This window comes from Nycticebus coucang, chromosome 6 (assembly GCF_027406575.1).
Source record: "Nycticebus coucang isolate mNycCou1 chromosome 6, mNycCou1.pri, whole genome shotgun sequence".
In the NCBI taxonomy this organism is placed as follows: Eukaryota; Metazoa; Chordata; class Mammalia; order Primates; family Lorisidae; genus Nycticebus; species Nycticebus coucang.
In genome coordinates this window covers 124968258-124983620 of record NC_069785.1, presented here as the reverse complement: position 1 = coordinate 124983620, position 15363 = coordinate 124968258, and the positions used below count along the sequence as shown (strand labels likewise).

Here is a 15363-nt window from a genome sequence, read left to right as displayed (position 1 = left end):
TAACTTTCTGCCCTGGCAAAATTCCAACTGCAATAATTTGATTCCCCGTCTACCCCAAAATAACTTCTCTAGTTACAAAGAAATTTTTTCTGCTTGTCTTTTTTTTTTTTTTTTTTTTTGTGGTTTTTGGCCGGGGCTGGGTTTGAACCTGCCACCTCTGGCATATGGGACCGGTGCCCTGATCATTGAGCCACAGGCGCCGCCCTACTTCTTGTCTTTTAAGGATCGTGATATTTCACTTGGAAGCTGATAAATCAGTATTATGTTTCATCTCATCAGTGAAATAAAGATCTTCTATTAAATTTATATAAATTCTATCCTTTCTAAACTGTACTTCCCTTAAAAACAAGTCATTATTTTCTGTGAATAACAATGTGGCATTTTAAAATATAACATAAAGAGATTGTTTCTTACTCAACAGACAATTAGCAATGGTTGTATTTTGATTAAGTATTTATAATACTTTGGAGGAATGAGGGAGGAAATGATTAAAAAGTATTCTGAAAAAAGTTTCACTATATAGTCTTTTTAAAAAGGCTGCAACTGTAGTACCAGATAGTATATTAATGAAAATGGAATGTTAAACATGTAAAGCAACATGATAAACCTTTTATACTACATTTACTTTAGTGAAATCACATTAGTCTTGCTTTACCTTTTATTTCATGACCAAACTTCTTCAAGTCTCACCTCTTAAGAATTAGCTTCAGGGAAGGGTGTGGAGAAAGACCATGTGCAACCTCATAAAAACAGCTCATTTTTAAACTGGTGCCAGACATACATGTTTTATGAGTAAGATCTCAGATAATCCTTTGATTAAGAAGCTTCTTGATTTTAAATGCACAATCCTGCCAAAAGAGGAGCCTTATATTCCAAGTATGCTGATTTCATCGTTTTAGACCACTATCAGAAATAAGTCTCTCTTTTAAGTTACATTTTCTCCTACCTTAAAGTTTTTCAAAAGGGAAGAGATATCCTATTAAGATAAGTCAAGATCATCTTAATTCCATCAATTTTCTCTACTAAACCTCATCTCAATCTCAACATTCATTCATTCAAAACTCCCTTAACAGGTGCCTCCAATGTGTCAAGCATCTTGAGACATGCAAAGATGAATATAAATACAGATAATGAGACACAAAACAAGATGTTGAAGTTCAAAAACAAAAGTAGCTACACAAAGCTAGGGAAGCCCTAGGAAAAAGGCAGTATTTGAACTGAGCCTTGTAAGATGAATAGGATTCTAAGTAATAGGAGGAGGAATGCCCAAGATATATTTGGGATATGAAATTCTAGAAGATAATCTGGAGCCTTTAAGTGGAATAGCAGTTTAAGGTAGAATAAACTGGAAACAGATTATGGCAAATGTTAACAATTATTTGTACTTTCCTAGCAAGTAAAAATCCTTACTTTAGTAATATTAATATGAGAGGCCAAGGCAGAATTTAGTAGAATGGAAAAAAGGGAATGAATCAATGTGAAGTTGAAGTAAAATAAAGTTGTGAGTCTATTAAAATAGTCCAATAATGAAACGATGGAAAACTGAACAAGGCAGTGGGGATGAAAACAAAGAGAGAAAACAAAGAGAGTGGGGAGAAAACAACAAACTGTTGTTTATCACCAACAGCATTGTGATGATAAATCAAGGGGCCCTAACAAACAGCTAACTCCCAGGGGACAAGGAAAACAGGAGTCGAAGACAACTGTGAGGAAATAACACATAAATGGAAGAATGACAGTGTCATGGAGCAAAAGAAATAATAAACAGAGACAACCTGGGAGAAGATAGTCACAAACTATGTAATACACCCGACAAAGGACTAAATATCCACAATCTACAAGGAACTCCAAAAAATCAGCAAGAAAAAAACAACCCTGACCAGGTGCAGTGGCTCACTGGGAGGCCGAGGCAGATGAACTGCCTAAGCTCAGAAGTTGAGATCAGCCTAGCAAAGCGAGACCATCTCTACAAACAGAAAAACTAGCAGGTGTAGTAGTAGGCACCTATAGTTCCAACTACTTGGGAGGCTGAGACAAGAGAAGCACTTGAGCCCAAGTGTTCAGAGGTTGCTGTGAGTTATGACACTACGGCACTCAATCCTAGGGCAACTGAGTGAAACTCTATCTCAAACAAACAAAAAACAACCCCATTAAAAAGGGACAAAAGGCGGACGGTGCCGGTAGCTCAGTGGGTAGGGGGCTGACCACATACACTGAGGCTGGTGGGTTCGAACCTGGCCTGGGCCAGCTAAAACAACAATGACAACTACAACAACAACAAAAACAAAAACAAAAACAAAACAGCCAAGTGTTGTGGCAGGTGCCTGTAGTCCCAGCTGCTTGGGAGACTGAGGCAAGAGAATCGCTTGAGCCCAAGAGTTAGAGGTTGCTGTGAGCTGTGACGCCATGGCACACTACCCAGGGTGACAGCTTGAGACTCTGTCTCCAAAAAAAAAAAGGGGGGGGGAATAATAGGCATGAACAGACATTTTTCAATAAACATATGAAAAAAGGCTCAACATCACTAATCATCAGAGAAACGCAAATTAAAACACAATGATAGCACACTGCCTCTGTCAGAATGCTCATTATTAAAAAGTCAAAAATCAATAAATGTTGGAACCACAAATATAGTGGAAAGAGAACTCTTATACACTGTTGGTGAATTATGGAGATTCTTCAAAGAACTAAAAGTAGACCTACCATTCAATATAGGAATCCCACTATTGCTTATCTACTCAAATGGAAAATAAATCATTTTATCAAAAAGACAAGTGCATTCATGTTTATTGCAGTACAATTCACCAGTGCAAAGACATGGAATCAACCTAAGCGCCCATCAGCTGATAAGTAGATAATGTTGGGATACAGACACTATGGAATACTATTCACCCACAAAGAAGAATGAAATAATGTCTTCTGCAGCAATTTGGATTAGAACTGGAAGCCATTATCCTAAGTAAAGTATCTCAGGAATGGAAAAACAAATTCCACATGTTCTTACTTATAAGTGGGAGCTAAACTATGAGCATAAAGAGTGGTCATACCGAGGGGTATAATGGACATCAGAGACTCAGAAGGGGGGAGCAAAGGATGAAAAACTACCTCTTGGGTACAATGTACACTATTCGGATGATGGCTACACCAAAAGCACCTATTTTACCAGCATACAATCCATGCACATAACTACTTGTACCCCCTAAATCTACTGAAATTTTAAAAAGACAAATGAGGGAAGTCGAGAGAAAAATTGATTTCTACCTGAAGGGAACAATGTTAATCACTATGAGTTCGTGGAACACACAGAATGAAAATATCCAGCAAACAGCTAAAAGTGTAAGACTGGAGATTGGAGATAGAAATTTGGACCATGGCTACACACATAAGAGGGGAAAAAGCAATCAAGGAAACAGGCAAAAATTACAAAGAGAAAAGAAAAAGGCTTATATAATACAATAAACTAAAGAAAGGACACTCGCATTTCCAAATGGTTCAGAAGGAAGGCAAGAATTGAGAAAAAAAAGTTAACAGATTTTCAAGTAGGATGTTTTGGTTCGCCTTTCAGATATTATAATATGAATTCAGAAGGTAGATTACAAGAGATTAAGAAGTGAATCGTTTATGAGGACACACAAGGTTCATGTAGGATGCTCTTTGCAAGGTTGAAAAAAGAAAACAGAAATAGCAACTTGGTGGGGGCATGAATCAAACCAGAAACTTTTCCTTTTTTTTTTTTTTTCCAGAAAATTTTCTTTTTAAAGATATGAGAAGACTAAGAAAAGATATGATTTTTTTTTAATTATACTGAAGTGTCCAAACCAGGATATTTCAAGTACTAGCAGTTTGCTCCTGTTATGGACTAAATGTCTGTCCTCCTGCCCTGGGTAGGGACAAATGATTCACTCCCCAGTTCATATATTGAAGCCTTAACCCTCTATGTGATGGTATTGGGAGCTGAGGCCTTTTCAAGGATGATTAGAAAAAGTTCATGAGGGTGGAACCCTCATGACAGGACTACAGAAGACACAAGACAGCTTTCTCTTACTTTTTTCTTTCTTTTTTTTTTTTCTCTCTCTCTATCCCTTCATGCACTGTGGAAAGATCACTTGAAAAGAAAGCAAGAAGGCAGTCACCTGCAAGCCTGCAAGAGAACCTTCCTTAGAATTCTACCACAGTGGCACCAAAATCTTGGACTTCCAACCTCCAGATCTGTGAGAAAATAAATTTCTGTTGCTTAAACCACACAGTCTACGGTATGTTGTTATGGCAGCCCCAGAATGCTAAGACAGCTTTAAGAAGACATGGCTTATTTTCTTAAATGTAATACTATCAGTGGGAATCTCTTTAAGACACTAAGACAGAAGTTAGGAAGGTCCCTTTGCTAAATCTCTCATTTCCCACAGTAACCCACAAGAGTTCTCTCTTACATTAGTAAGAAAAACAAACAATGAAGTATTATTAAAACTGCAGATCAGAAAGCACATTCATACATATTCAACAGACTCCAAAAGGTCCGGGGGTGGGGGAAGGAGGCAAATGGAATAAATATTGACTGGCAACTAAAAAAAAAAAAAATAGAATGAAAGAAAGTTTAAAATAAATAATTTCTAAGTGAGTAACTAATATGTATGTTGAATATCCAGTATTAGGGCTGAGTGCAGGGGTTCACGCCTGTAATCCTAGCACTCTGGGAGACTGAGGTGGGAGGACCCCTCGAGCTCAGGAGTTTGAGACCAACCTGAAGAAGAGTGAAACCCCATCTCTACTAAAAATAGAAAAATTAGCTGGGTGTTGTGGTAGGCACCCATAGTCCCAACTATTTGGGAAGCAGAGGTAAGAGATTTGCTTACTTTTAAACCCAGGAGTTTGAGGTTGCTATGAGCTAGGCTGATGCCATGGAATTCTAGCTCAGGGAACAAAGTGAGACTCTTGTCTCCAACACACACACACACAATACCCAGCTAATGAATTTTACCCCAAGAGAAGACAATGTATAATCTTAAAAGTTTGAAGTGGGCTTATAATAAGACCCTCTAATAAAGCAGAATGACACTGGTTGTTATGACTCTACTCAGTCATACATTTATTTCAGTATTGCCAAGCTTCTATTGACTCTTTAGAGAGTCTTTTTCACTTGTGCTAACTGCACACAATCTAAAGAAGCCTATTCACACAGGTAGTAAAATATTTATAATGTCAAAGAGATTTATGTTAGCATGCTAACGCTGTTATAGTCAACTCATCCCTCTGAATAGTACTTTCTAAGGACTCATGGGCTCAGTTCCTCCCAAAAAAGGTATCTCAAGTGCTCTCAAGAAACAAAAACACAGAGAAGCCACACCTTACTTCCTGATTACCATTTAAAATGTTTCTGTTACTACCAAGCCAATGAACTTGTCTAAACTAGTGTTAATATTCCTATCACTGGTTAAAAAAAAAAAATCATCTATTTCTAGTCATAGATTCCTATATTGTTAGTCTTCGTCAAAGCACACACAAACTTCTGCATATATTCCACAGATCTAGAAAAATGATGAAGGAGATTAAATAGAACACTGCAAAGGCTACTAGAAAAGAATGGAGCTATACGGATAATGTTCACATTCCTAAGGTAAGAATTAACTATACAAAGCTCTTTATATAAAACAGAAACAGTCTCCAGGAATTAAAAAGCTATTTCTTACATATAAAGAGTCAAATACTTTGAAGGAAAGAAAAAAGCATACATTTGAAATGCCACAAGCAACATTTCCTGTTGAACTACTGTAAAAGGTATAACTACATACAAAAAGCACTGGTTATAAAAACCCAAGTAAAGAACTATGTACATGTATACTACATACAACATTAACTGATTTAGAACCAAACACCAAGACTTCAGAATATTAAAATGTATCTGAGGGTTGGACATGGTGGCTCACACCTATAATCCTCACATTTGTGGGAAGACAAAAACAGGAGGACTACTTGAGGCCAGGAGTCCAAGACCAGCCTGGACAACATAGCAAGACCCCATCTCTTAAAAAAAAAAAAAAGGATCTGATATTATGGGTTGGAGTACCAGAAGATATAAATTGTCAAATGTCTTAAAAGGTGGGAGAGGAAATTCCATATATTTTTTCCCTCTCATATATATAAAGTTAGCAAACACTGACACCTGGGGAAACACACACTTCATAGTGGTTCTACTTAAAAAAAAAACAAAAAAAAACTTGATTTTCCATTGAAGCCAAATTGGAATCTTATTAAAAAGAAGTAATTTATTCAGAGATTATTTTAAAGTCTTGGCTCCAGGCAATGCTTCTCCTAAATACTTTTTTCAAATACTAATTAGAAGCCAAAAGAAAGGAAGAGGGCAAGTAAAACTACTTAAAAGGCAAAATATATATGAACTTCACAAACATGGTTTATTCTATCTTTGGAAGATAGGATACCGTCTAGAAATATTAGCATTTCAATCATCTGTTGCAAAAGTTGACCACTAATGTTGACCTTGCTCTTTGTGAAGATTATTTTTTAAAGATACCATTTAAAAATTTTCCCATTCAGAAAAAGCTTCAGGGAAACTTCAGAAAAGCATAGACAAATTCTTCAAGCTATGAAAATAAAATACTTACATATTTTTGCTATCATGAATAAATCATACAAGAATGACTTTTTCAGATGATGAGGCAATTAAAAATAAACAAAAAATAGAACAAAAATTCCAAAGAACTGCTAATATATCTAAATTACACCAGTACTATACTTAGAGGAAAAGACTTAATTGCTTAAATTCTACATAATCCAAACTGCAAATGAGACATGGGAAGAAGATGACAAGAATTCAAAGCCCATCCATGTTATTTGGAGGAACCTGACCCAAACATATTAGAGACAATCACTTTCCTAACACAAATAAGATGAAAGAGAAGATGGGTACTGTGGCCTAGTCTTAATCTATAAATGTTAGTTTCTAGCAACCTTGAGCTTCCACATCACAGCCACATTAAAACCCCAGGCTCCCTTTCCCTGCAGTAGATCATGCCATGCAGAGCAGACATAAGAAAGGCTGCAGTTATTTAAAACAAAAAAAGAAGAAGTAGAAGAAGGAGGAAACAGCATGAAGCAAGTTCCAAAGGGCAAGGTTGAGTTAGCTACATTAGCTTACCATATATCTCGGATCTACTCTCCTCTGAACTAGACTTTGTCTTCTTGGAGGAGCTATCTGCACAAGAGCGGGAGAAAAGGAGAGAGATATAGAAAATATGGAGACCAATGGAAGGGGGAAATTTTATGGGGGGAAAAAGGATGAATCATGATCAAGTTAAATCGTGCAAACACAAAGTATGAACATCATAGATGATAGCACTTAGAACAGTCACAAACAGCACAGGCAATGACATATTTTAAAGATTTATCAAAGAAAAGACAGTGCAATAAAAACACATTCAAACAACACATTAATAGTATACAAATAGTATGTATACTATTACAATAGTATACACCTGATAACTGTAGAGATGACCGAAGTACTAAAAGCTATAATAATCTCCTTATGAAGCACTGCATACCACTTTGCTACATCTGTCTTTGTACATCACAGAATAAATTTAACAAGATTATAATATTTTTACGAATATAGGGCAGAAACTGTGACTCTTATTAACAAGACAGTAACTAATCATATAAATGAAAGCCTCTGAACCCCATGGATTCAGATTACGGCATCAGAGAATTCTGTCTTCGTGGAGATCCTTAGGTGACACGTTATGTATTTCCACCACTAAAGCCTCTTCAATTGATGATTGGGATTTCATTTTACCAACTACTCAAGATGCAGAAAATTATAGCTATTTACTTCCTAGTTTTCCTTTCCTAGATATTATTTATAATATTTTTTCAAAATGTAAGATCAATTAATACCAAAAGTATGAAACATCTTAATTAAATATATAAAACATTATTCTCTATTAAATATCTAAAATATTTCTACATAAAAATGTCTAAACATAGATGCATTATGTTATACATCTGAGATTGCAGTATTTACTTACTTTATCTTTTGTCACAGGGACATACAACTTAATTATAAGTACACAAAGAACATGTATCAGTCTCAATTACCAAGCAACATTTTTAAATTAAATACTGAGTCAGTTTACAATGAGAAAGCAAAAGGGAAAAAAGCCTATATTTTGTAAGAGGAATTCAATCTATGTGCATAAAATTAAGAACGTACAGTTAAAAGTCCGCTAACATAAAACTCTAAGAAAGATCAACACTACATATGTTGAATATGGGATTACTGAATTTAGAATACTTTTTGACTAAAGACTAAAGATGGCAAAATCTATTCATTTGTTCACTCTAAAATGAGACAATCACTAATTTTTGAAGTTGTAATTTATCTAATACTCTACCATGATCACAACTGAATTTTTAAATGACTACAAACGTCTATAATTGTTACAGCTTGATTTTATGACATACTACTTAATGCTCATACCATGATTTACCTTAATATTAAGCCCTTGGTCTGACCAAAATCTCTAATCATCATATACAGTAGAACCTCTGAAAGTTGACCCACCTAAGGGACTATAACAAACTGGTCAACATATGGAGGTAGTCACCACAAGAAACTTCCATTGAGTACATGGGATGCATGTGTAATATATGAAAATTAGATCAAGTTGAGGTGATTAATGTAGGGAGGTGGTCAACTATGGAGATTCAACTGTAATTATTATTATTATCATTTTTTTGTTGTTGGAAACAGAGTCTCAATATGTTGCCCTCGGTAGAGTGCCATGGTGTCATAGCTCACAGTGACCTCAAACTCTTGGGCTTAAGTGATTCTCTTGCCTCAGCCTCCCAAGTAGCTGGGACTACAGGCGCCCACCACAATACCCGGCTATTTTTTGTTGTAGTTGTCATTGTTGTTTATCTGGCCCAGGTCGGGTTTGAACCCGCCACCCTCGGTGTATGTGGCTGGTGCCATAATAGCTGGTGCTACAGGTGCTGAACCTATTATCATTAATTTAAAAGATAATACACTCTATAATAATACTTCTATAGTGAAATCAATAATGTGAAAGTTCAAAACACTTGCACTGCTCCTGAATGCAAAGGATTTATATAATATAAAGGGGAGGGAAAATTTATATAATATAAATCATATAAACCCTTCGCATTCAGCAAAGGGGAGGGAGAGTCCTAAAACAGATTAAACATCTACTTATTGTTTCAGGTAGATTAAGGTCTATTATTCTGAACTTCACTACTCTTAATATTCTTTAGAAGAATAAACAGTGTTTTACCTGCAGGATCAAAATCATGTGATACAATGCGCTCGACTTTCTGCTTCTTATCTGTTGGTGACTCTCGGTTCAAAATACTTCCATGCCTAAATTAAATCAAAGCAATCAAATGTTTATAACAAAAGAAGTTATGAGAATAAAACTTAAAAATCCTGAAAGTATGTCTTACAAAAAGAAACCAGGAGATCATTTTATCTTACATAGTATCATAAGCATCTCTAATTTATAACTTTCAAGGAGTTTTAGTGATACCTTCTATTTACTTGATCATAAAAAGTCCTTAAAGTAATAAAAATAGTATTCAGTATTAAAGTCTATTTTATTCTTAGACATGTGCTTATTTTTTTTTTAGTGGTTTTTACAGGTCAATACTATCATTTACATTTACCAGATAAGAAAACAGTTCCTAAAAAGACTTAAGTGCATTTTCCAACCCTCCATATACTATAGTCAAGTTCAAAATCACTGTACAAATATAGCATGTATAAGAACAATTTAAAAAATAAACAAAAACCTTGGAAAAGCTTCACTTTAAGCCTGCCTATACAGTTCTAGCCACAGAAGTCTTAGCCAATCATCTTCAGGTCTGATGACACTAAACTAATCATTTCTTCTCTGGCCTAGCCAAATACGCTGATCCAATAATGTATGGGCAACAAGTTAGATCATAACTATAATACGCTAATTATTGATTGAAATGCCAAGCTTAGCAATGGTATACTGGACTATGTTATCACAAAAATGATAAAAGTACTAAAATAATAAGGAATGGCATACTCCACACATTTAAATAATATTTGTGATAATCAGGATGAGAAAGAGAAGAAATTCTGGAGCATGCATATTGAGGAACAGGCATTTAACCCTAGGAAATGAATACAGACATATGGATATAGACACAGACATATTTGAACATTTTGAATTTTTTTCTTTAGTAATTAAGACTAAAACCATTGTCAAAGCTTATTAACTAAAGGCGGTTACAGTCACACAAATTATAAAACATCAAAACCTAACAATCCACTTTCACTTCCCAAGACAATCACAATTCAAATCACAGATTATAAATTTAAATTTCTTTTTTTTTTTTTTTTTTTGTAGAGATGGAGTCTCACTTTATGGCCCTCGGTAGAGTGCCGTAGCCACACACAGCTCACAGCAACCTCCAACTCCTGGGCTTAAGTGATTCTCTTGCCTCAGCCTCCCGAGTAAAATTTAAATTTCTTTAAGGGAATGACCTTAAATATCAATTTGAAGAAGCTATTAAGATGATTATACTAAAAATATTGTTAGTATATAGTATACTAAACTGTTTTTAGTATATAGTATACTAAACAGTTTAAACTGTTCAGGATAAACTATTTTTAGTATACTAAACTGTTTTTAGTATGTAGTATACTAAAACTAACATTTTATACTAAAAATGTTGTTTTCCAGAAAATAAAAATATGGAACGCCTTTTATATTTAATTTTATAAAATACTTTGAGGTCGGGTGCGGTGGCTCACGCCTATAATCCTACTACTTTGGGAGGCCGAGGCAGGTGGACTGCCTGAGCTCACAGGTTTGAGACCAGCCTGAGCAAGTGAGAGACCCCCGTCTCTAAAAAACAGCTGGGCGTTATGGCAGGCACCTGTAGTCCCAGCTACTCTGGAGGGTGAGACAAGAGAATCGCTTGAGCCCAAGAATCTGAGGTTGCTGTGAGCTATGACACCACAGCACCTACTGAGGTCAACAAAGTGAGGCTGTCCCAAAAAAAAGAAAAGAAAATGTTTTGTAATTTTGAACTACTTAAATGTATTGTTCTCAAAAACCACAAAAATCTACCATAATTTGAAAGGAATGCCTCCAATTAAAATTTAACATACACTTTAGTACAAAGTGCAAATAAACAACTTACCTTATAGGTTTTTTGAGGGGAAACCTGAAACGAAGAAAAAAAGACAGATGTAGTTATTTTACTTACAAGATAATTATTCAATTCATTCTACTAAACCTGAATAAGAGATTTAAATCTTATGCTAACTTTCCCAAAGCAAGATTTAACAAACAAGGGCCGCACCTGTGGCTCAATGAGTAGGTGGCGGGTTCAAACCCGGCCTCGGTCAAAAACTGCCAAAAAAAAGATTTAACAAATAAGAAGAATAAGTTGGACATCACAATAGCTTAACTATTTTTTGTTAAATCTTAAATTAGGGGTGCATTTACCATCACTTGTCCATGAGTATGGCTTCTCTTTGTAAGAACCCAAATAATGATAGCCAACTGCTAAATCTGAGGGCTTATGAAATGCCATGCATTATTCTAAACTTTTCGCATATATTAGCTCATTTAATCCTCAAAAAATAACTCTATGAAGAGAAATTTTCATTTTATAGATTTTTCAGAAACTAAGGCAAAAACAAAAATTTTACCATTAAAATATTATACTTAACTGTTTCCCTAGCAAGGACAGTTCCTTCCTACCCATCACCCCTCCCAACTTCTCCAAATATCTAGGTGCTGATTATTATGCTATTGATTTGTGTCACTATAATCCTTGATTATTTATATTTAACTTTAATAACAGAAATCTACTCATTCCATACATAAGCATAATGAGAAAAGAAATCTAGAAAGAAATACTTTTGGAGTACTATCAGTTATTAAAAAATATGTTCCAAAAGTAAAAAAACCAGTTACTTTTTTCTTTTTAACTGTTTTTTTGTGGGTTCCATAATCTGAATGGACTACAGCCATCTCTTCCTCATCTTTCCATTAAAGAAATACTACTGGAAGCTCCTTGGTAAGAGTTAGATGCTATATATAAATGCTAATCTAAGATTAGAAAAATGGTCTCAAATATCCTTCTATTCTTCAATTGATACCTGTCCTTTTTAGATTATATCAACCTACAGCATTTTATGTAAAGACTTTTTAGTCTGGTAATAACAGCAGTGCTTTATTAAGAACATTAGTAAAATAGGGGTTTTAAAAATGGCAATGAGTAAAAACAGTAAGAAATCAAACAATGAATGATAACTTGAATAACTATTATATTTGGCATGGAGGTAGTTTTAGTTCAAAAATAACTCTAAAATACAAGAGTAATTACAATTCCCTTTTACTCCTATTTAAATTGAAATTAATCCACAGGGAAAAAACAAAGAACCCAAAAATCTTCCCTAAACAATGACAGCATGTGACCTCACAATAGTTAGTGACAATAAGGGGGTTCGGGAACAGGAGGACACTGCTCTGGAGATATTACAAAGACTACCAAATCTTCAGAAACAGGACTTCCTAGTCTGTCCAGACTCTTTAGGATAAGAGAAAATGGGAATTTTTTAAATTTACAAATAAATATAAAAGTTGTCAGAAAAGGATTCTCAACTGAGTTTCTGCAAAGGATAACAACTGCAATTACCAACCTTAGCCACTCTGCCTCACAGCCATTCTAAAAACTCCTACCCCAAAATAATGCTGCTGCTTCAGGGACTGTAACATCCAGGGGGATTCTGGTGAAGAATCCAAGAAGTTCACAGACTACTGACTGTAAACCAGTTTCCTGAGCTGGTTTTCTCTTACAAGGGAATGGAAAAGGAGGGGAAAGAAAAGGACAAAATTGGAATGAACAAGGATCTCCTCCACAGTTGCTTATCATAATCTACTTACTATACTCATAAAGAAGAGATGAAATTCTCAAGTAAAAATATTAAAGTAATATTTTTTCTCTAATCACTGAATTTCACTTTGAATTATTTGCTAAAACAAATATGTATGTACATGTATGTGTGTGTATAATATATATGAGTGTGTGTGCATGTGATGAGTGTGTATATGTGTGCATGTGTGTGTTTGGCATACAAAAGCTTTGGGACAGATTGTGTTATGGTCTGTCATTTCCCTTCCAAGAAACACAGTCAATAGTATCCTTTCTGCTCTGCTTAACTGTGTTGCTGGGAGGGCTTCATTTGTTTATTTCAAAGATTTTATGTGTCTTGATTTTCATGTATCTCAAAATTTTCATAATGACGTGTGTGTGTGTGTGTGTGTGTGTGTATGCATGCAAGAATCTTCCTGGGTATTTCATTGGTTCCTTCTGCTTCAGCTAAGAAAATCACCACGATAATCCTACAGGTTTTTTGTTGTTGTTTGTTTGTTTTTTTTTTTTTTTGCAGTTTCTGGCCGGGGCTGGGTTTGAACCCACCACCTCCGGCAAATGGGGCCGGTGCCCTACTCCTTTGAGCCACAGGCACCGCCTGATAATCCTACAGTTTTGTAAAACCACTACCATAAACTAAACATTGAGATAGAGAAATAGGAAGTCAAAACCCCAAAGAAAAGCCTCGGGCTAGAGTTGTAGATTTGAGTCAATCTATTGAAGGTCACAGAAATTTACAACATCAAGTAGAGTAAATGCCAAGGTTCAAATCCTGGGGAAAAAACTGAAATTTGCATGATGAGAATGGAGGCAGCAACCAATGAAGGAGACTGAGTCAGAAAGGGCTGACTCAGGGAAGGAGGAAGGCCAAGGAAGTGGAGATAATCCACAGTGTGTGTCAGCTGCTGCACATAGGCAGGTCTGAAGGCAAAGAGGTGGTCATGTTCTAAGCACATCAGTTCAACTTTAGTCTGATGACACAAATTTTGGTGAACAAAACCTCTATTTTCACGTCTCTGTCCACTGTACGATCTAACTGTGAAATCATGACAATCTCCTTTAGTTAAATATTTATGTAGAACAGCTATATATTTGCATGCTAACGTAATGTGAGAGGCACCTAATGAAATTCTGGCTTTTGAAAAATATCATATTGATGATTAGAACATTTAGCCAACAAATATATTTGTGTGTATTTTTCTACGTATCAGACAAATTCAAAGTACCAATATGAAGACTGATGATGAATAAAGGACAGCGTTATAAGGAATTTGAGTCACTGGGATAAAGTGACTAGTCCTTGTTTTGATTTCCTACATTAAGCACATTTATATCCCAGAAATCCTAACCAAGGGTTTTATTAATAAGTGCTTTATTAATAAATGTTCACAATATATTTATTCATTTGACTCAGAATGCCCTTCTCTAATTAGTTCTGAGCTCTAATATTAAAGCCTTATGTAGCAACATCCAGAACCCTCCCCAAATTTTTATCTTCATAACCTTTCCAATATGTTACTACATTATAGAAGGAAAGGTGACTTGGTAATTAAGTACCCCCAACTAAAAAATAATGTATTAATATACTAGAGAAAGACTTCCATTTTAGCCAGGTTTAGCTTTTCTAATAAACACACAAACATACATAAATACTCCTTTAGGACTGTTAAAAAACAGAATTATCTTCCGAATTAAAAAAAAAAAAAGGGCAAAGGATCACCAAAGTTTTGTGTTATCACATATTTGATTATAATAAATAGTCTACTAGAAGTCACATTTTTCTTTTACTGATTTTCTTGAGAAAAGAGCTATACTGTGATAATAATACATATATTCCCATGAGAAGTCTTCTGAAACCACATGAGAAGAAATGGGGATATCACACTCAAACCTTAATTCCTACTCTTCTCCCTTTCTTCCAAGATATTAGATATTTTTTCCCCTGGGTTTAGTTATGATAAGAAATAAGAAATCATTAAAATGAAGGAAAGACGGTTAAGGGCCAGGCGTGGTGGCTCACGCCTATAATCCTAGCACTCTGGGAGGCTGAGGAGGGTAGATTGCCCTGAGCTCACAGGTTAAAGACCACCCTGACCAAGAGTAAGACCCCACCTCTAAAAACAGCCAGGCATTGTGGCGGACACCTGTAGTCCCAGCTACTTGGAAGGCTGAGGCAAGAGAATCACTTGATGGCTTGGTGTCCATAGCACAGTGGTTATGCTGCTGGCCACATACACCAAGGCTGGTAGGTTCAAACCCAGCCCAGGGCACCTAAAAAACAATGACAACTGCAACAGAAAAATAGCTCGACTTGGTAAACGGTCTGTGAAGCTAGTGAATGATGCCCCACGATCATATCAATGTACACAGCTATGATTTAATAAAAAAAAAAAAGAAAAGAAAAATAGCTCAACGTTG

At 35.4% G+C, this 15363-nt stretch overlaps 1 protein-coding gene across 8 annotated transcripts in view; it reads right to left on the bottom strand.

Moving 5' to 3' along the window:
* The window catches only part of ARHGEF12 (Rho guanine nucleotide exchange factor 12), a 157578-nt gene that overhangs the window by 77153 nt on the left and 65062 nt on the right, over window positions 1-15363 (bottom strand). For 6 of the 8 annotated variants that reach the window (XM_053596116.1, XM_053596121.1, XM_053596119.1 and 3 more), the window contains 3 exons: window positions 11203-11226; window positions 9303-9388; window positions 7151-7207 (listed from right to left, as the gene is read on the bottom strand). In XM_053596116.1, the coding sequence (XP_053452091.1) occupies window positions 7151-7207; window positions 9303-9388; window positions 11203-11226 (167 nt within the window). Of the gene's footprint in view, window positions 1-7150; window positions 7208-9302; window positions 9389-11202; window positions 11227-11364; window positions 11385-15363 lie in introns of those variants that run through there. The other 2 variants (XM_053596124.1, XM_053596118.1) reach the window with 2 other exon arrangements.